At 40.0% G+C, this 21,242-nt stretch overlaps 2 protein-coding genes across 3 annotated transcripts in view; both read left to right on the top strand.

Moving 5' to 3' along the window:
- Positions 1-2,110: 2,110 nt before the first annotated feature.
- LOC138006446 (retinoid-inducible serine carboxypeptidase-like) lies at positions 2,111-8,170 on the top strand. Its single transcript, XM_068852779.1, has 2 exons — positions 2,111-2,598; positions 7,124-8,170. Exons 1-2 carry the CDS (start codon positions 2,205-2,207, stop codon positions 8,086-8,088), a joined length of 1,359 nt encoding a protein of 452 aa, XP_068708880.1. The 5' UTR covers positions 2,111-2,204; the 3' UTR covers positions 8,089-8,170.
- Positions 8,171-9,338: 1,168 nt separating this feature from the next.
- LOC138008582 (uncharacterized) overlaps positions 9,339-21,242 on the top strand; it is a 14,464-nt gene continuing 2,560 nt past the window's right edge. Inside the window, exons 1-9 of one of the 2 annotated variants that reach the window (XM_068855905.1) lie at positions 9,339-9,491; positions 12,668-13,176; positions 14,055-14,229; positions 16,077-16,290; positions 17,388-17,529; positions 18,271-18,433; positions 19,343-19,502; positions 19,608-19,689; positions 20,798-20,853. In XM_068855905.1, the coding sequence (XP_068712006.1) occupies positions 9,411-9,491; positions 12,668-13,176; positions 14,055-14,229; positions 16,077-16,290; positions 17,388-17,529; positions 18,271-18,433; positions 19,343-19,502; positions 19,608-19,689; positions 20,798-20,853 (1,582 nt within the window). In that variant the 5' untranslated portion in view covers positions 9,339-9,410. Of the gene's footprint in view, positions 9,492-11,010; positions 11,177-12,667; positions 13,177-14,054; positions 14,230-16,076; positions 16,291-17,387; positions 17,530-18,270; positions 18,434-19,342; positions 19,503-19,607; positions 19,690-20,797; positions 20,854-21,242 lie in introns of those variants that run through there. The other variant, XM_068855906.1, reaches the window with a different exon arrangement.

Raw genomic sequence — 21,242 nt, 5'->3', positions numbered from 1 at the left:
CTGGGGAGGGGAGAGGAGGGATAATTGAGTACTAGTCACGCGTGTAACAGGTCTCGGTTGTACTGAAGCGTTGCGTGACTTTCGAATTGCCGGTTTTCACTGTCACACCGGCAGATACAAAACACAGTTCATTGTTCTATCAATACAGAAAGTATAACAAACATTCATAAAACCTAACCTTAAGCCTAATGAGGCCCAAAGTTAGCTGTTATGAATGTTTACGATACTTTCTGTATTCTTGGGTTGCACGTGACGTCAGAAAAAATAAAACACAACACTAAAGGGCTTTTTGAGTTTTTATCTTGATCAGCTACAAGAGGTTTTAAAAATATATTTGTTTGCATGTTTTCATCTCGGTACCGCGCTTCGTTTCGAAAATAGAGCAGTTTGAATTTCAGAGTTTTTTACAGTGCGTGACATGGTGACGGCTTTCGAAAAACATGCCAGTTGCATAAAAACATCGATTTCCCTCGTGTTTTTGTGGCCTAAACAGCCAATATACTAGGAGACGTGTCTATACGAATGTTTGCTAGCTCATTATACAGCAGAGAGTGTTGAAGACAGCCAAACTAAATTCCTGATGTTTTTACAGGTTTCCGGCGTCAGTTTTTACTCGTGGATATATCCACGAGTTTTGGTGAGGTTCTATATGCAAATATATCACTCCTTCGTAACCGGAAGTTCGATCTAATAAGCCAATCACCAATCAGGATGGATAATCACAACACAGCTTAGAAAGCTGTGACGACAGCTGTGACTTCCTGTTCGCGTGGTTGTGCGCCGCCATTGGTGTATGCCGCTTTTATACTTAAGTGTTTGAGCACCTTCCGCTGCATTTAGAAGCTTGAAACGGAAGAATTAAAGAAATGGCTCTCTTCGAAGGTGAAGCAAAATATTCTGAACAAGTACAGATTGATGCAATTAGTTGTGCACCGCCTTTCACCGACCAACGCGAAGACTTTAATACATGTAGAAATGGAATCGACAGACACAATGTGAGAAGACAGCACTTGATGTTCATCCCCTAAGCTCACGGGGAATGAATAAATTCCATTTGGAAGGTGACTGCCATTTGGAGAGTAACACCGAAGCTATCAAAGTATACCAATGTTTATCAAAGCTATCACGAAGTTCTGCAAGCTATGAGTCATCAAATCCACATGAATACAACTTGAACAAATCAAACTGATCCAAATCCATCAAATACTTATCGGAGACCTACATATCAGAAAAGCATAAAACCATTTAAGAAAAGCTATGCAGAGCTTAAGGCTAAACTAAACTGAAATTTGTCAAGGTCAAGACTCTATTAGACATTCCATGTCAAAAGTGATTCAGTCTTTTTCGTGATAAGATAACACATGGCCCTGAATATGTATGCACTTGCTGTGATCATTTATGGTTCAGATCATCTGTTTCTAAGTGTAACAGTATCAAATATAGTGATAAATATTCGCAAGGTTTGTTGGAGGAATGTATAACTGGCACAAAAAGTGTTAATATTACTGAATGGATCTGCTCTACTTGCTAAACCTGATAACATTAACAATATGACCTGGCAAACAAAAATCAGACCTTATGCTAAAGTACCCTGTCATTTTTGCAACGAACTTTGAACACATGGTACAGCTCTTTATAGAGGATGTGTTAACGAGTAATCTTATCCCTATTGGATAAATGGTATACTTATTTCACAGGGTTGAATTCCAGCAAAGGGAATTACCTCACATACATGCATTGTTGCATATGAGAGCCCACCGTGCTGTTACACAATTATCCAACTATCAATGATAATGCGTAAAGAAAACTTCAGCCTGCCAATTTTAAACAATCGCGGTAACTTTCATATCCACGAGTAACGACAGTGGCACTTTGATTAAACCTTTGGATAGCATTCTCGGCCGCAATTTTAAATATCGTGTCCCGCAAAAGCTTAGAAATTCAACCTTGCTTTATCACAAGACGAAAAACCCTATCAAACTGAAAATTCAGCTGTTTTAATAACTAACTAAACTAAATCTCAAAAGGATTAAGAATTCCTCATTTTTCTAATTGTGATGACGTCACGTTAAAGTATTTGCATCTTGTTTCCTTTTCCGGAAACAGGATGCTTCTCAGATGTCCCATGCGTTGCACATGACTCATTTTCACACCGTATAAAAAGATTTGTGCTACAGAAATCGTTAATTCGCAATGAATGCAAAATGATTTTTTTCCATTCCTTGACGATATTGACGTTGGCAATTTCCTCAATTTTGTCGAACACTGAGTCTTCATTGCTCTCAGAAATACCAGATGAAAGCTGTGGATATGTGGAAGTTAGGGAAGGAGCATACATGTTTTGGTTGTTGTATGGAGCAGACACCAGTGATTCTGTTCCACGAAAGGACAAGCCCCTTCTTTTGTGGTTACAAGGCGGGCCGGGTGCCTCTTCGACAGGATTTGGAAATTTTGAGGAGATAGGACCACTAGATGTAAATCTGAACAAGCGAAGTACAACTTGGATCAAAGAAGCAAACGTTCTCTTTGTGGACAATCCGGTTGGTTGTGGCTACAGCTACGTTCTCGATAAAGGCGCACTAACCACAAACATTTCAGGTGAGAAGGAAGGGATTTATGGAATGCCGTTTGTATCAAAAATACTTCTTGTAATATATAAAACTTATCATTAAATATATAAAACTTATTGCTCTTTAAATAAAACATCTTAGCTTATACATAAAACTTGCTACAAATTATAAAACTTGTCACGTCGTATACAAAACATCATTTGAAAATATAAAACTTGTCACGCCATATACAAAACTTGTTGCAATAAAACTTTTCAAGCCATGTAAAACTTGTTGCAATAAAACTTGTCACGCAATACGCCTATTGGAACCCAGTACCGCATCAAAGGGCGAGAACGAGGCGATGAATTTGAGTTTCCATACCTCTTACTAAACGAGTTCGAGGTCCGTACTGTAAGTTACGGACCGATCACCATCGGCAGCCGGCTTGATTTATGGCCCGTGCGCTTCGCGCTTGGGCCATAAATCAACGGGAAAAAACGAGGGTCCGTAACTTACAGAACGGACCGAGAAAACGAGGTTAGTAAGATATTTATTATATATCTGAGGTTAACCGGCGCGCGGGCAAGGAAACTAGTCAAAGTGAAGCGGAAGGTTCGACTGCCACAAAGAATGCCGTGCCAAAATCCCAAAAACTAAATTTTCTTGGCTGTTAAGTTTGAAATAGTTGCTTGCAAGATTCAAACAGTTTTCAGTACAAGTTTATGCAACAGAAATGACATGAAAAACTCGCTAGATGATGTTTTGTCGAAATTTTAAATTTAGCGGGCTGTACAGCTGGCCGTACTGTAGAATACGGCCCGCTAATTTAGCCAATTACAGCGCGCGTACTATCTGAGAGATATAATAAAGGATTAAAAACCCTATAAAGTTGCGTAAAACGCTTTGACAAATGACTCAGAAACGCTGTAGCGCACAGACCTGAGAATTGGTGAATTTTTCTCCTGCAACATTCCAAGTTTTCGGTTTCGATTTTTTTTGTTGTGTGACAGTGAAAACGGTCTATAGTTAAACCCGACAACTTCATCTTTCTTATAATTAATACTCCAGAGATGGTTTGACGCGGTCTGAAAAGAGCTTGAAGTGTAGTGGATTGCAGTGGGAGATCCCAGGGGTTATCCACGGCAGCTGGTCTCCCCGCATATACTTCTTTTTGTATGGCATCTGCTGGTCCACTGCAGTGTACACAAATATCATCAATTTCATCGAAGATACATGCAGTATGCCAGGGGATTTTACCAAGATAATCTAGGAAACGATCATTGTCGAAGCCCTTCATACTACGATATTCAATGAGCTTACAGGTTGAGGTCTAGTGGTCTTCTGCTTCCGTATAGCAGAGATCAAATCATGATCACTGAGGCCCAGATTCATTGTTCTACTTGTAGCAAACCGTTCCGGGTTGCTGGCAATAAGGACATCAGCGACGCAGAGCTGTTGAAATGACGACTTCGCGTAACTTAGGCTGCCGATGGTGATTGCCTCACTTTGCTCTAATAATCGACAAAGTAACTCATTTATTTATTACCTCTTTGCCTTTCCACTCTGTTTTGGTCTCTAAGACCACCAGCAAGACTTGATAGTCTCTCAACGAGGTCTCTCTGAGTAGCCATCTTTCTAATGTTCATCGCCTTGTTCTTGCCTTTTGGCGCGGTACTGGGTTCCAATAAGCGTTTGTGTGACAAGTTATATTTTATGTATGGTGTGACAAGTTTTATTGCAACAAGTTTTATATATGGCGTGACAAGTTTTATATTTTCAAGCAAGTTTTATATATTATTTTAATGACAACGTTTATATATGACAAGACGTGTTTGGATAAAACGGCATCCCATAGGGATTCGTCCAGTAGTTTGGATCATTGAAGGGTTTTAATGACCGGAAGCCGGTCGAGGAATAAAAATCGATAATTGACCGTCACGTTTTACGCACCCATAATTGCGTTCGGCATTAGGAGAACGCAGCTGCCCATGGGCTCCTGAAGAACGCAATTTATAATATTGGGTATCCTGTGCATGGGGTGAACTTGAGCAAGTTTTCGTTATTCTTTCGTCTGCTTTTTCAGCGCAATGTTGAATTAAGTCAAACGTGCTACCTCATATGCTCAAAGGATGATAGTGAACCTCGTGCTCTTTTCTTGAAGACATCATGGCATCTCGGCTCACCTAGTCTTTCTAACCTTCAAAGTACTCCCTACGAACGCACTTCAAATCACTGATTACTCATAGTAAACAGTATTTAAGTCTGTTAGCCGCTCATATCAAAAGCACCGATAGTCAATGTGAAGGAAAGTAGGGATGTCTTAGTGAATATAGTAATCGCCTCCCACCAATGTGGCCCGGATTACATACCGGACTCGTGGCCGTTTGTACCAACATTTCTAAATTCCACTTTGATCGGATGTAGGACCTCCCTAAAAATCACTTTCGGATGAATGGAGCGTCCTGGGTAAATATTACGTCAGGAACCCATGACCCGGAGCCTACAACTCTATTGTGTTCGTGTCACGGCGTTTTCACAGACCGATTTATTTTTTTAAATAGATTGAATTTCCCGCGAATGACACTCCCACAGGAGCCCGATAACCAATTACAAGAAATTAAGCTGGCGTCATAGGGTCACCGAACCGGAACTGCCTTTCTTTTTTCGGGAAAGGATAGTCTAAAAATAGATCGGTCTGTAAAAATGCCGTTACATAGGCCCAGTATGGGAGCTGTAGGCTCCGGGTCATGGGTTCCTGACTACGCTCATTTTAACATTTAACGCTTGCAATAATTACCTAATCCGTTAACACGTTGAAAACTTAAGTGTTGACAAGAGAGGATGATTTTTGGCATCGTTGTAAGATTGAGGGAGTTTCAGATCAACAAAAAACTGCAAGTTCGAATTCACGTTAAATATATATATATATATTTTCGTCATAAATTCAATTTGTCCACTAAGTTTTTCAAACTATCAGAACAGCACTCGAAGTTAGTACTTTGTTGGTACTTATTTTGCGGAAATTTAATTTCGCGAAATTAAACAAAGCAGATTTCGCGGAGATTTGGTGCCGAAAAAGTTAAGAAACTAAATTTCAGGAAAATTGCCAAAAAAATTATGATCTGCGTTAACGTTAAGTTATACGAAGCACCGAAGATCACCTCTTGTGCAAGGAGAGTTGGAAATTCCAGTTAAAGTTGTTATTGAAGTGGAGGCCACGACATCAAACAGAGAAATACGTAACAAATACAAACAGCGTTTTTTCGCGAGTTACAAGGAGCCAGAAAGGAATCGAAGGGTTTAGTTATTCGGTTTGACGACTGCACCAACTTGAAGGATACTCTACAGGAATTACAGCAAGGTTATATTGATTATGACGAAGAGATCTCGAGCAACGAAACTTAAATGGAGAACAAGCACAAAATAATCTAATGGTGATTGAAGGATTCCATAACAGTGTCTAGTCGTTCTAGCGCTGGAGCACTAATTGGGGACACTGTAAACTGAAATCAACAATTAACGCAAGCCAAGTCAGATGTTGGGTTTTGAGGAGCGGAGAAAACGGGAGTACCCGGAGAAAAAACCTCTCGGTTCAGAGTAGAGAACCAACAATCTCAGCCCACATATGACGCCAAATCTGGAAATCGAACCCGGGCCACGCCTCTCACCATTTTGCCACCGGTAAAAAACTAGTATGAAACTAGTTAATAATAAAATGCCAAGGCATACCTTTTGTTGATCACATCACCTGGATTATATATATATATATCTAATTTGAGTATACAAATAGCGACAGTGAACTACTAACTGATCCATTTGAATGAAAAACATATTGCCGTGAGTGGGAATCGAACCCGCGTCCCCCTGGTTACTAGTCGGGTGTTCTAACCACTGAACCATCACGACAACCCTGCTGGTAACCCAGCAATCAGTGAGGTTATTAGTTAGCCACGGGGTTCTCCGGCGTTTAACATCATAGTTCAGGAACAGGACGTACATCGGATCATCCGAGGATGATTCATAGGCTACCAGCTAGTAACAAATTGTATTTTTGAATCAACAAGGCTGGAAATCCAACGATGTAGTCCCAAGTGGTTAGCACACCCGACTAGTAACCAGAGGGACGCGGGTTTGAAAATATAATTTGTTACTAGCTGGTAGCCTATGAATCATCCTCGGATGATCCGATGTACGTCCTGTTCCTGAATGTTAAACGTCGGGGAAGCAGGGTTGTCGTGATGGTGCAGTGGTTAGTACACCCGACTAGTAACCAGGGGGACGCGGGTTTGATTCCCACTCACGGCAATATGTTTTTCATTCAAATGGAACAGATAGTAGTTCGCTGTCGCTATTTGTATACTCAAATTGCTTAACATTTGTAGCAAAGCGTCGTGTATCCTTCGGCTCCTACTAGCTTGGGACTACATCGTTAGATTTCCAGCCTTGTTGATTCAATGTATCACCTTGACTTTTGCTTGCAGAAAATTGGGAAGAAATTGTTTGTGTCATTCCATTCTGCAACGCATCATCTGTGATAATTACCTACTTGTTTGTTTAATTTTCCGTTTTAGGTATAACATCTGACTTCATGATTTTCTTTCGAGCCTTTCTTGAAAAGCTGCCCGTTTTTGAGACCATTCCATTTTACATGGCGGGGGAATCGTACGGTGGCAAAATGGTGTCTGCTTTTGGCGTTGCCTTATATGAAGCCATTCAAGAGGAAACGATTCAGTGCAAGTTCATGGGAATAGCTCTTGGCGATTCTTTGATTTCTTTTCCTGAAACTGTTCTCTCCTATGGACCCTATCTATATTCTCTTTCTCTCTTGGATGAGAAAGATTTTCACAGAGTCCAGGATGTGGCTGGGAAAATTGCAAAGGCAACAGAGGAAGGAGATTATGAGACTGCCATGTATTTCAATGACCTGCAAAACAAACTTATTGCAAGTGCAACTGACAATGTGGATGTTTATTATGTTCTGAGGCATAACACTCCAGATTTTGATAAGTTTGCCTCTATCTACAAGCACATTTTAAGACTTTCACCCCATCAAAAACGGTTTCCTCGCTACATAGCAAGAACCCACAGTGATTCTCTCTTTGAGCTCATGAATGGTCCAATCAGAAAGAAGCTTAAGATAATACCAGATTTTGTCACGTGGGGTGGTCAATCAGGCATGGTCGCACAAGCTCAAAAACTGGATATCCCATCATCTGTTTTATCAGATGTCAGCAAACTTCTCAGAGATGGAGTCAAAGTGGTCGTCTATGAAGGCCAACTTGACATGATCTGTGGTATACTTGGTGCAGAGTCGTGGATTAAAAAGCTTAACTGGGATTATCTGCCTCAGTTTTCTAATTCTTCCAGAAAACCATTGTATGTCCAGGCATCATCTAAAATCCCCACTAAACACACTGCTGCATTTTTGAAGGCATTTAAGAACTTTGAGCTTTATTATATACTTAACGCTGGGCATATGGTTCCTAAGGATGCACCAGAGATGGCTTTGGAAATGCTGATAAATATACTCAAGTAAACTTTTTCTTAGACAATTGGTATTTTTAACTATCACAAGTACCCGCTGAGAATTTAATAAATATTTCACTTTTTTTGACTGACACGAGCTGTTTTTTCATTAGGGAGGGTGTGAGTCTTGCAGCCGGGAGTGATATTTTGAGAGGTCGGCGCGTCAACTAGCCTATTGTAAATGAATTTTTGAAATGCGTCATCTTTGAAACAAGGCTGTCTTCTCCCAAGCAGATCCTGGCCCACCCCACCGCCAGTTTTCTGTGTTATACCTATTATTTGATAACAGATGGCCTCTGGTTTTCTAGAATAGACCTTTTAAAAAATAACTTTGACGTGTTATTGTCTTTGGGGTGTGCTGTAAGAAATCTTTAAAACAAAAATGAGGCCATTAGGTCAAATTAACATGAATACAATGGAACATTAAATGGGTCGCCATTTATGAAAGTGGTCCATAGGTGTAGCTCATCTCTTACTATGCGCATGTTGTCAGCACAAGATGAAAATATGTGGGCCACGCCGCGTGGACTGCTTAAGCTAAAGCTAGGAATAATCCGTTGATTTATTCTCAATAATGCTGCTTCACGCTTAGGATAGTAACAGGAGATCTTGAACTATATTTTCATAGACATAAGATGACATTACGGCTTTTTTCTTAGCTAAAGTAAATATTCCTGTCACCTGTCATCCGAAGGGTATCATTACTGTTGCTATGCAGAATACTAGAACAACTTATCAACCTGCACTGCTGAATTGTTTTTTTAACCACTCATGACAAACAAACGAATTCGTGGATGCGGTTCTTTGTATTTATGCATGACAAGGCTATCCATGACTGACTGCCCGCAGATTTTAGACAGCAAAAGAAGTTGGCTCATCGAACTTGGCTCATCATAACTGTATTTTCATGTCAAGAAGAATTCGATATTTTTAATTCATTAATTAAGCTGTTACCCCGGGAAAAAAAAGCGGTTTTCTTGATACTGAAAATTGTTATTGTGAAGGATTAAGCCATTTTTTCCGACTTTGACGTTACTTATGTGTTTTTTCAATGCACATGCAGTGCTTTAAACATGCAATATGGAAAGTTATTTGGAAAAACAGTATCGAAGGCGTACTGGCGCCAAATGCGTAAATAAGTAAAACATCAGAGATGTCATTTTAAAAGCGGAGTTGAAAGGGCTTCCTTAAATTAATCAAGTCATATTATGTCGCTCTTGCATAATAACTTCTAACGGCAACTTCTCATAAATATCTCGTTAATAATTGAATAGTTTTGGGCCACTTCAAGTCGAATTTAGTTGCATTAAGGCACTCTCTCGGAAAGCAGTGATGGAGAAAGGAAATCTACTTTTTTGTCACAAGATTGCAGCTTTCTTATTGTTTCTTGAGCTAATAACTTCTTTTTGTGAGGTAAGACTTTTTTTCCGCACACAAACTTAAACAGCAAAAACTAGTTGATTGTATACGTAGGTTGTTTCAGTTCTTAACTTCCCGTTCTGACACAAGAAACGATCCTTGCATGCACGATAAACACTAAATCGAAGCCATCGGCTGCGAAACATTTTAAGCTGTTTTTTTTTTGTCGCGAACGTAAGAGCAAATTTCCAAAATAAAGTACCAAAAGTGTGCTTCAAAAATAGGGATATTTCACTTCATGTCCTGATAAGGCAATCCTATAATTTCAGCGTGAAGGTTAAATCACTAGGGCTTGCCGCGGTCATGCATGCGAATTGAAACTGTAAATTGAAGCGCTTTGCGAGTTGTCCCTAACTTAGAAGTGATAGTAATTGTGCTTAATGGTGTTTAGAAGGTAAGATGAATTATCGCATCGTCGATCTTGTACCCTAAACTAATAATATAATGAAGGTGATCAAAATTCAAATTCAAAACTAGTGCCGATTAGTCCTAAAAATGATGATAATTTTCAACTGAAGACGAATTACTAATCCTGCACTCACTACTTTAAAAGGGAATTTAATTTCGCGATATTATGTCAGAGACTCCAAACCTGAGCTAAACGGAATTTCACTTTCAGTATGGATAATCTACACAGTTTGCGTTAAACCGTTAATTATTTATTCCCGCTAATCTCAATATTGTTTTCATTGGCTCCATAACTTGTTCTGTGCGCGTATCCAAAGTCAATATTCTGCAGCTGTTCTTAGTTTTAATTTTGGAGAGGATCAGTTTCCAAAAATTCATTGATAAAAGACTCAACTAGTTTTCATCGCGCACGTTTAACCTGCGAGCGAACTTTGTGTTTCTCCCATATCGTCTGTAAGTAATGTATCATTAGTTACTCATGAAGAAAAGTCTTTGAGAAAAGTGATCTAACAACAAACGATCTGAACAAATTGAAACTCTCAGTCATCTCTTGCACAGGAGTTAGGCTCTCCGGACCGAAGTCACCAAATACCACGTGATTTAATGCAAAATGTTTAGGGTCGATTAAGATCTTTCCTCGTTTTCCTGTTCGTTTTCCTTCTGAGTGAACCGAACAGCAGGTTTCACGTTACGTCATTGCCACCATGTTGGTGGACGAAAACAAAAGATCTCTCATTAGTTCATTTTGTTCGTCCGCTAGCAATTTGTACATTGCAGCATTGTTAGGGGTATCGAATGGTCTTCGTCAGCATTTGCGAGCATTCGAGCAGGGTATTTATTTTTGTGAGCACGAGCAGTTGTCAATTTTTTTCTTGCGGGCATCGACCACTTGAGAAAATACAGATGGCGAGTCTCGAGCACTTTAGAAAAATATAGATGGCGAGCAGCGAGCACTTTGAGTAGTTCGTAAATTTTTTGCTAGCCGGAATTTTCGCTAAATAATAGCATATAATCTGGCTGACACCTCCAAAACAGAAGAATAGGTGCAAAGCTAGGGCGGTACGGTTCAACCAATCCCAGCAGCTTACAGCCCAATTGTTCTCTGCTTGATGCCAAATTACGTCACGTAGCTTCACGTGAGTAAGTGGGTGGATATTCAAGAACTTCAAGAGCTCTCAAATCTCTCAAGGAGATCTACTCACTGTCTACTAGATCCAAAGCCCGTGATCTAAAGTTTTCTATCTCTGTCTAACCCGACGCTAAAATGGAAGGTATGTTTTTTTTTGTTATATAGTTCTTACGAAATGTAAATAACGTCGGTGACATTCAGTCTAACCATTTTGGGCTTCGCATGCATAAGCATTTTGGGCTTCGGGTTCAATGATCGACAAACTGGTTTCCCGCTGATTGACTTAAAAAGATCATGTTCAATGCAATGAAGCTTTATTTATTTGGAGACTTCTAGAATCTAACCAATTATAGCCCTATAGATCAGCTGACAAGCTCCAATACGAGCTCTGAAGGTAAAAGAGTACTGAAATTTCGAGCAATCGAGCACATTTTAACAAGAATCCGAGCATGCGAGCACTTTCAAAAAATTGGCGAGCAAGAGCAAGCGAGCGCCCGTGTAATTTTTGCGAGCAATTCGAGCAAAGGCCAAATTTTGCGAGCACTTTTAAATTGAATGAAACCATTGGATACCCCTATTGTTATTTGTGTCTCTAGAGATTGGTTGCAAACCACCCATAGTGGGGACATCTGTCAACTGGGCATCTGTGGACAATGGATCACACAACAACATGTTGTCAATAAAATACCGTCACGAGGACAGATTGGCACATGCGCTGAATTGACACATGCACTGAATAGACCAATTTCAATGTATTAAAATTCAGTATTAAACAAAGGGTCATCATCTCGAGGTTCTGGGGAATTAATCTAAAGATCCTCAGAGCCTCGAGATGATGTCTTTTGTTTAGGACTGAATTTTACTATATCGAAATTGGTCTGTTGGCTCATATACCATTAATTCGCTGCCAAATGCACGAAAGAGATGAAGTAAACTGAGACAGGTGAAGAAATTTGCCGTGCAATTAGTCTTGTTCCTTGACTTTTTTGCCATGACCAGCTATCAATTATTTTGGTTTAGCCTTGTAAGTCCTCTGCACACGGATATCTAAAAACTGTTCTGATCGGTTATCTAGCATAAATCTTAAAGTTTCCTATGCCCCTCTTTTTTTTTGTCCACGTTTAGTTAACTTTTCGTTAAAAAATCTACAGTATCTGGAGTGTAGTACTTCATAAAAATTTTCCCTCATAGTGTATCCACGCCTTTTAGCGAGATTTTGATTTAAACGCAAAAAAATGTTAGCCGAGCCAGTGGGGTCCTGGTAACTAATGACGTCAAAGAAGTTACTTGTTCGCATCTCTTCAGAAACTGAAGAAATGTGCTAAAGTGTAAGAAGTTTTGTTGAAAATCCAGAGCTTTTTGTTAAATCTTTTTGGAAATGTCGGACATAGTTACCCTTCGGATGCTAGTGAATGTTCTGACGATTCAGAATGAAATTCTCTGACGTCATTAGTTACCAAGACCCGACTTTTGGAACATACATCAAAGGGCCGCTAAAACGCGTGAATACATTATGAGGGAAATTTTTTGAAGAACTACACTCCAAACACTATAGATATTTAAACGAAAAGTTAAAAAACGGGGAAAAATAAGAGTTAGAGGGTCTTTAATTTAAACTATAATATATTTCCAGGCCTCCGAATTTAGGTTTGGCCTTCAAAGATCCACAGAATGGCAGTTTACAGGTCGCAAGGTCCGATTCAACTTTACGATGGAGATTCCTGAATCTACACCACTGAAGGCAAAAATCAAACTTCCTTTCAATGGCACCGCGATTTTGCGACTCACAGAGGCAGCGTTCACTTTTGCAAGTGAACAACTAACAACAAGTAATAACACAACAAAACTGACGTCTTCAGGAAACGATAGCTTGCACGACATTGCCATGTTCAACTTTGGAAACGTCACTCGCGCATCGTCTGAAAACAGCACTGAGCTTAAGATCAACTTTGAGGTTCAGGTTATGAATCACGCTCATGTTGTCAATGGAGGAAAACAGTGGGTGAGCCTTGGAGTTGAATACAAGAACCATTCGATTTGGGCTTCGCAAATGGCAATTCAAACTGTTAATCCAGCGAGCAGCAAGCCAGATTTGAAAGTCGAAATTTGGCCAGATCTTGGATACCAGAGAGTGGTAACAAAGTATGATTTAGTACGATTGTTTTTTAAGTTAATGCTTACTTAGTCTATTATAATTTATTAAATTTTTTACCTTGGATATTGTCTAGCTTTCTGATTGGTTCACTCAATCTCAGTTATCAGCTCGAATACCGTATGACCTAATATGGAAACTGAGTGCGTCAAGTGTTGCCATGCAGCTGGAAACTTTAATCTCCAAGTGTCCAAGAGTTAATTAAAAAATGAAATGATAATAAAACAATTATACTTTTTGCGCTGTTTGGATATTAGACTGGTTATACCCAACTCGGCGCTAAGCTACGCGCCTCGTTGGCTATTTGCCATCTCATATTCAACCGTCGAGCGCTCATGGAATAACTGTCAAATAATTTCCAAAACATTGACTGCCAATAAATCGACCAATGTGGGAGAAAGATCCGTGATCAATGCGTAGGATGGAAGATATAACTTATCAGATGGGAAGCAAGCTTACTTCGAAGCCGTTCACTTCAGTCAAAACGCTAAAGCTCCTCTGCTATAATAGCTAACAGGGGAATACTTTGAAATTCAACAGTCATGGAAGAGGAGGATGCACTGAAAGTTCAAAAAGTGATTTTGTTTTGCAGAACGTAAATCAGGATGTAGGTAAAAAACTTGACTAGTAATTTCCAGTAACCCTTTTCTTAGGGTTTTCTATTAAACTTAAGTTTTCCCAAAAAATTTCCCGGAATGTTTAAAATAAGTTATAACTGGCATTGGCACCGTAGCAACTGCATCGGTTGCTTAAATAACTGAAAAAGACACACTGCACCAGAATTGGTAACACTGCAACCAGGCAGCATTGATGCAGAACATAATAATCCGAGTTTGTTAATTCCCATATTTACCTGATATACCTACAGTGATACAGTGGATTTGCGACTTCGATTGTCTCACTCGGACCTCACCACGGAGGAAGTTGTTAGTGGAATAATTGAATGGCCTTTACCTCCCGTCCTGTCGCTACACAGCTGTGTTCAATTGGCCAGCTCGGTTGAGGCGGCCGTGACCAAGACCACAGACATGGTAACTATAAAGGTAAGGGTGTGACAGATAGAGAAAAAGGTGACAAATTTTCTGACCTTCATGTCACGAATTTTGGTATTTGCAGTCAACTCTGGTCATATTTACTTAGTTACTTTAGTCAGACTGAAAATCGAATTTGGTTTCTGCCTGCGCATTGTTATTTTTGTTCATTTTGTGTTTCGGTTGTGGAAATTGGTTTCTATTGCGGATGTAGTCTCTTTCGCGATTTCGTGTACGTCTTTACTGACAATTATAGTTGTGGTTACACTAGATTTTTAATTTACCCATCGGTAAATACCGTTTGCCCACGAGCAAGAACGTTTTTGTGTGTAACCGCTTTTTCTAGACCGAAACTGCTCTAGGGTTATCTCCATAGATACTTCAAAATTAAAAGAACTTCCCATAACAGTTCCTGGACTGAAAAGTACGGATTATCTGCTCCCTGAGGTGGCTTGGCCAATCGTAAAGCAGAACGTAGTTTATACACAAAAACCCCTAATCATATTAATTATACCCTATTATTTTGCCTTGAGGGAAGTCTTTTATATTGCTGTGTAACGGCATCCCGAAGGGTAACATGAAACCTGAGCTGAACCAAACCCAAGCCCTTTACCCTCCGGAAAGACTCAAACCCAAGTTGTGTGTGACCCCAACTATTATATTACTTACATTCGGGTTGAAGAGCTTAACAACATGGTATCTAATTTTAAATCAATAATTTTATTGGTTATAGCGGGAAAATGGTCGCGCTGCACGTGCCAGACATACCGCAGGCATTTTTATACATTTCTGTCCCGTACTCGACAAAACAGAAACTTGAAAAGAAGAAATTTGTGGTTTTCACAACAACGCGAGCATTCAGGAATGATTTTTTTTCATTTTCTGTCTACTTCAAAACCGTTCACACAAATCAGTTGTAGGATATTTCGCCGATATTGTACAACCTGAAAGAGATGGAATACTTACGAAATACATATCGCGTTACCGCCACCAGCACCGCTACCGCCACCTGGACCTAAGTTATATTTTAAAGCGAATTTTTTTTTCGGCATAACCGCCATCGTTCCTTAACTCCCTAATTAGAAAACGCACGAAATAAGGCGGCCACAACGGGAACGTAAAAAGCCAAGAATATGTGTGATCAATGCGCAGAGAGAGCAGATACCAACAAAATCAATTCACATGTGACGTCGTGTATGGGAATCGAGCCCAGGCATGAACATTGGTAGGAGGCGAGTGATCTCATCATTGCGCCATCCCTGCATCCCTAAATATTATATACATCGCTTGCAAACAAAGACGTGAAAAGACCAAATTTAAAGTTTCATGGAAGACATATTTTTCGTATTCTTAAGCGCTGTACAATCCCGCCCAATTCCACTGCTAGGTAACTCGGGCACTTTTTGGGTGCCATATCAAAAGAGTTGGAATAATCGCGGAGTGAGAACAACAACCCATAAAAAATATTTTATATTTTGAAATGACGTCGTTTTTGCCCGTGGTCTTTCCTTCAAGTTCGCAAAAAAAATCCCTAGAAAAGTGTAAAAAGTGGTTAACTGTTCATCGTTCTCATCCGAGAACGCAAGAGCGTTTAATAATTTGGAGATGTTATTTATTATACAGGCGCCATTTTCTTCTTGGATGTTTAACTAAAAAACCCCAATTCAATGCATGTTTGGGCAAAATTAAATTCACGATCTACTCCTAGCCCCTCCCCATCCCTACCCCTCCCTCCCCATCCCTACCCTCCCTTATCCCCGACTGACGAATGCTCAAGACTGAAAGTAGATTTAACAATCAAGTGGTGGAATCTTAGCTTCCTTTTTGTGTTGAACATATATTTTGACTTTGTTTTTCAGTTTGGACAACTTAAGTTCTCGGAATGGGTTGATCTCAGATGTACATTTAATCTTGATAAACACAAGACGAATCAAGACGGCAAAATCCATGACTGCACCACCCATGTTGTAGTCAGGTACAATGGGTCAATTAATACGTGCAGCTCCTCATCAGGCTCGAGAGAGTTTACCAATGAAGAACCAGCAACCGTTCATTTCAAGTATTATGTCAAACGTAAGTTCAATTCTATTTTTTCTTCATTTATACGCTTTTCAGTCTTAGGAAGCTGAAGACAAACATCAATGGCAATAAAACAGATTTTTATGAGCAAAAACGGTAGATTTGCTTGCCCTGCGCATGCGTTCAAAAACACCAGTCAACATCACCATGTAAAAGTAAATAAGGCAAAGTAACCACATTCAACGCCGATAACTCGTAATAGTAATTCAACTGACAAAGCTGTAACAAGGATGTCAAATCCGGGAATTGTACTCAGGACCTCTTGCACCAGGGCCGCGCGCTAACTGACTGTGCCATCGTCACTTCTTTCTTTCAATTCCCGAACTTTAATCAGTCCCAATAGTACCACTTATAGATTGTACTCTGGCTAATAAGGGCTTAAGGGGTTAACGCTGTTCTTACCAGTTTCATTTATGGGGAAAACTGGTTTTCACGTTTGGCGGACGAAAACAAAAGATTTCTCATTAGCTCCTTTTGTTCGTCCACCAGCAATTGTACATTGCAGCGTTGTTATCTGTGTCTCTAGAGATTGGTTGCAAACTATTGTTTAATGGTTGCAGTCGCATTCGGGAGTTAGCACTAGTGTTGAATCAAGCTCTATTATTCAGTGTTCCCCAAGGGATTCAAAACACGAGAGATTTGACACTAGAGTAGTGTCAACAGCAGTGTTACTCTGTGTTTCTCTCAAGTGTGACCGCAATCAATATCGAAAAGTTTATACTTGCGTTGACGTGCCAGTGTTGAATGTTGCAGAATATATGAAAGTCACACGTTGGGACTGTAGATATGAAACGTTTTGCTCGACGAACAATCAGCACAGTTATGAAACAACCTAAATGGTCAGTCAGTTGCATGCCAAGAACCTGAAAAACTGTATTTCACTACTTCGGCCGGGAATCGATCTTTGGTCAATAAGCCATTTTCAAAATATCAAATATTCAGCTAATATATCGAAAAAGACCCATAACCCAAGGTGGTCAAGTGGCTAAGTGACCCAGGGGGATTCAGTTCGATCCTGAATGGGGCAAAGGTTCCCACGTTTATGCAGGCCTGGATAAAACATTGCCAGATATGATTTCTTTTTTTATTAGAATCCTCTTGTGACGATGCCTTGGGTATGGAAGCAAGAAGTATCAGTAATGACCAGATCACAGCATCATCCTATGCCAACGGCGCTCCACCACACGAGGGAAGAATGGGAGGCAAGGGTTGGGTACCACATGGGGAGCTTAAGTAAGTTCTTCAAGGCTATAATTATTAGTATTTAGGGAAAGTATGACGTATGTGATGACTCTTACAGACAAAAGGTCGTGAGTGGATAAGCTCGATCCGAGTCAGTTGGCGACGTCTACGACCACGGGACTGAACGATAGCATTAGCGCATGAAAAGTTTTGCCGGGTAATATCCCGCCTGTTATCTTCTCAAGCATATGTAACTTGAACCAGGAGCCCATTACTCATATTAACCCTCTGAGTCAACCCTGTCCCGTATCTTTTTGTTTTTAGAAGCACCTCCCAGGGGAGTTTTCGTGGGTGTTTTTCACAATAGCCAATCATAAGAGACCTATGGTCAGCCATTGATTACGTCACATGCAGCTTAACCGAGACACGAAGGTATTTCAAAATATAGCAGTTCTAGAAAGAAAAAAAGACACGAGACAGGGCCGTTTGACTCAAGGGTTCAATACGTATGGAACCTCCAGGTAATGGGCTACAGACTTGAAGTGACTGCCTATGGTAAGTTTCATGAAGCACATAATGGCAAATTTCACCTGTTTTCTTCTCCCAGTTCCTAGATAGTTCGGCTACTGTGTATAAGGTATAAGTTGTTCGGACCGGAATAACTGAATGAGAGAAAAGGTTTGAAAAATGGTGGCGTTCCAGTTGACGCCGTCATCGTAAATGCTGATTGAACTCTGATATGGAAGTAACGTTTCTGTGATATTTTGCGATGAGGTTTTTGTCTAATTTCAGAAAAGACAAACATCAATTCCTGGAAGTGAACTTCACGAGCAGAGTCAAAATTCGTCGGATAAGTACGAAAGGTGCTGATCAAAATTTCGTGAGGAGTTTCCGGCTTTATTACAGTGATGATGGAATCATTTGGACCCCCTATAAACAAGGAAGCAAAATCAAGGTGAGCATAGAAATGAACTATTTATTTTCATAAAAAAATAGAAAAAATAAACAAAGAAAACAGCCGGACCATTTAAGTCTTCTGTTATATCGATTTTTTGACCTAAACGCAGTGGGTTGAGATTGTTGGTTCTGACTCACAAAGTGGGAAAAAGGTATCTTTTTTCTTTTATTTCTACCTCTGCCAAGTGAGTTTGGGGGGGGGGGGGAAGGAGGGGGCAAGTGACGAATTACCAACGTCATAACTTACGACTCGGTTGGTGACTGGGTGCGCTAAAAGCAAAAAGAAAAGACCTTACGGAGAAAATACATTTATATACCATGGAACTGGGAATTGAAAATTGGGTGTTCAAATCCCTGAAGAAGGATGTGTTAGTTTGTCTTGGATTATTATATTGGATTAGGCTCTCCTTTTAGTGGGAAGGCCTGGCACCCCACACTTCAATGTAAGATATTATTTTGATATTGTCAGACAAAAACGCCGGCGTCCCCAACTCATCAAGCATTTCCTGAACACCATAGTTAATATGTAGCAAAACTATCTGCCGTATTGTAAACTTCAAGATAATACGGGGCTCTCCGCTGCATAATCTCCAGGGTGTTGATATTGCCTTGTGAATGAGGAGCCCTAAATGCGGAGTCTGCTTTTGAGAAATGTTGGTTGATATTAAAATTAGTTGACGGAAGTAACTAAATGGACAGCTGTAGGAAGATTAGAATGCTGATGACAAGCCACCGCTCCAAACGTCGCCGGTTTCCATTCTGGGTTTCCCATGCGATATGTTGAATTATTTTTTTATGATTTTTTTTATGCAAGCAAGTTTCCAGGTCTTAATGAGATCACTCACCCACCGCCGCAACAGCATAATTTGATTCGCATAAACGTATCCCCGTTTTTCACGGTTTTTAGGAATTCCCTGCCAACTATGATGGTAAATCAGTGGCAAACATTATCCTACCTGTGCCATTTAAAGCTGTGTTTGTGCGTATCAACCCCGTTTCTTGGGAAAACAGCATCTCTCTGAAAATCGAGTTGTATGGATGCGATTTGAAAGAGTCGCGTACTGCAGGTAAGCGAAGTTGTTCTTTTTTTTTTTTTACATCTAAGCTCGTTTCCGCTTCCCCACATGCACATCTTATGCCATATTTCCGAATATATTTATTATTATTTTCAGGCCCATTGGCATTTACTAGCCGTGGATACCTCTTGGATACAGAGAGGAATATCATGTATGTTTGCAGCATGCCTATGGAAAGGTGAGAGGCACTAAACTAATTAACATTAGTAAGTTGACGAATAAACAAAACGGATAGATAAACATTCTCACTGAAAATCTGACCACTCATTGTCCCGGATAGCAAACTAAGATACGGGGAATGCGATTTCGGGAGACAACGAGCAGCGACGGGACAACCCGTGCAGCAGACGTCGCCGAAAGGGAGGGAGGATGGACGAATTCAGATTGTTATGATGCTGTAGCTTGACTTAGCAAAAAAGGGCAGAATTGACTCTTCAAGTTGCTGTACTAAGGTCACATGCGATGTCAATGCACGCATCTAGAAAAGCTAATATTACAGTTGAGCCCACGTTTCAGAAGTGTTCGTTTCAAAGCGCGCGGAAGCGAGGCTTTCGGATAAACATTGGAGAAGAGATTTCGCTCGCGAAATGTGGAAAAAGTAATGAGTTCCTCTCTTTTTTTTCTCGGAAGAAGAGAAACTAAAGTTGTTAAATGGAAGCTGCCCCTGATAGTTTCGCACAATTGGGGTTGTTTAATTATCCGGTTAACACAACCATACGCTATACAGTGCCTTATCATACTTTCCACAATAAAATTTGGCCAGGCAAACCTCAAATTACTCGAAAAAAAAAGCGAAGGAAACAGTCGAGAATCAAGAAATCACACTGTCGTTCGATAAGGAGATTTTGCTTTGACCCGAAAGCTTCGTTTTCGCGCCCTCTGAAACTAACACCGCTGAGACGTGGGCTCAACTTTAATAACAGCTATTTTAATTTTAACATTTAATAATAGCTCATAAACAATGAAGGCCGGGCCAATCAAAATTCAAGAACTGAATTGTATAAACTATTTTTCTTAGGCCATCGTAGCTTGATTAAGAAAATAACAAACAGCGGTGATAATTGTATTCAACGTCAAGTTTTATAAAAAATGCGTTGGAATACAATGTTTATCACCAATGTTTGTGTTATTTTCTTAATCAAGAACTGATTTATCAAATTATCATACTGAACGAATCCACTCCATCGCAAACTGAAGGAAAAGTAAAACAGGCCTGCAAAATTGCTAAGCACGGAATGTTAATCAACCTTGTAATGTTTTCTATTTTTTTCAAATATAATTTACAGCAAACAGCAATCCTCCAAGTGCTTCTTTAGCAGCGACGACGGACGTTCGTGGAAAAGTGAGCGAATAACATTCACTATATTTCGGCAGAGCTGAATGCTTTTAATCAATGAGCATTTCAACACTCAGCTAATATAGAGATGGCTAGAGCAACAATGGACAAAAAATACCAGCTCGAACAGAAACACTTGACTGATTAGGCTGAATCTTTTATCGAAACAATGAAATCAGAGGTGTTAAGCTCGAAACAGGCGCATGCGCACGAGGCTTTGATATCGAGTTCTTTTCAATGAGGAAACTCGTACCAGTCCTTGTTGAACCCTTAGTCGATTTGAAGCTTACTGTTAGTAAAACGATAAGATAAATGGTGGCATTTATGAAAACACCTGTTGATTGTGGTCAGTTTGGGGCCATACGAGACATAACTGTCGCAAAAAGAGATGTGAA

Source organism: Montipora foliosa, chromosome 6 (assembly GCF_036669935.1).
Source record: "Montipora foliosa isolate CH-2021 chromosome 6, ASM3666993v2, whole genome shotgun sequence".
NCBI classification, from domain to species: Eukaryota; Metazoa; Cnidaria; class Anthozoa; order Scleractinia; family Acroporidae; genus Montipora; species Montipora foliosa.
This window is presented reverse-complemented; position numbering and strand designations above follow the sequence as displayed.

Bases quoted from the DNA above. Each gene is read 5' to 3' on its own strand.
- LOC138006446 (XM_068852779.1), top strand. From the start codon at position 2,205: ATGATTTTTTTCCATTCCTTGACGATATTGACGTTGGCAATTTCCTCA. The intron at 2,599-7,123 runs GTGAGAAGGAAG...TTTCCGTTTTAG, and splicing joins ACTAACCACAAACATTTCAG to GTATAACATCTGACTTCATG.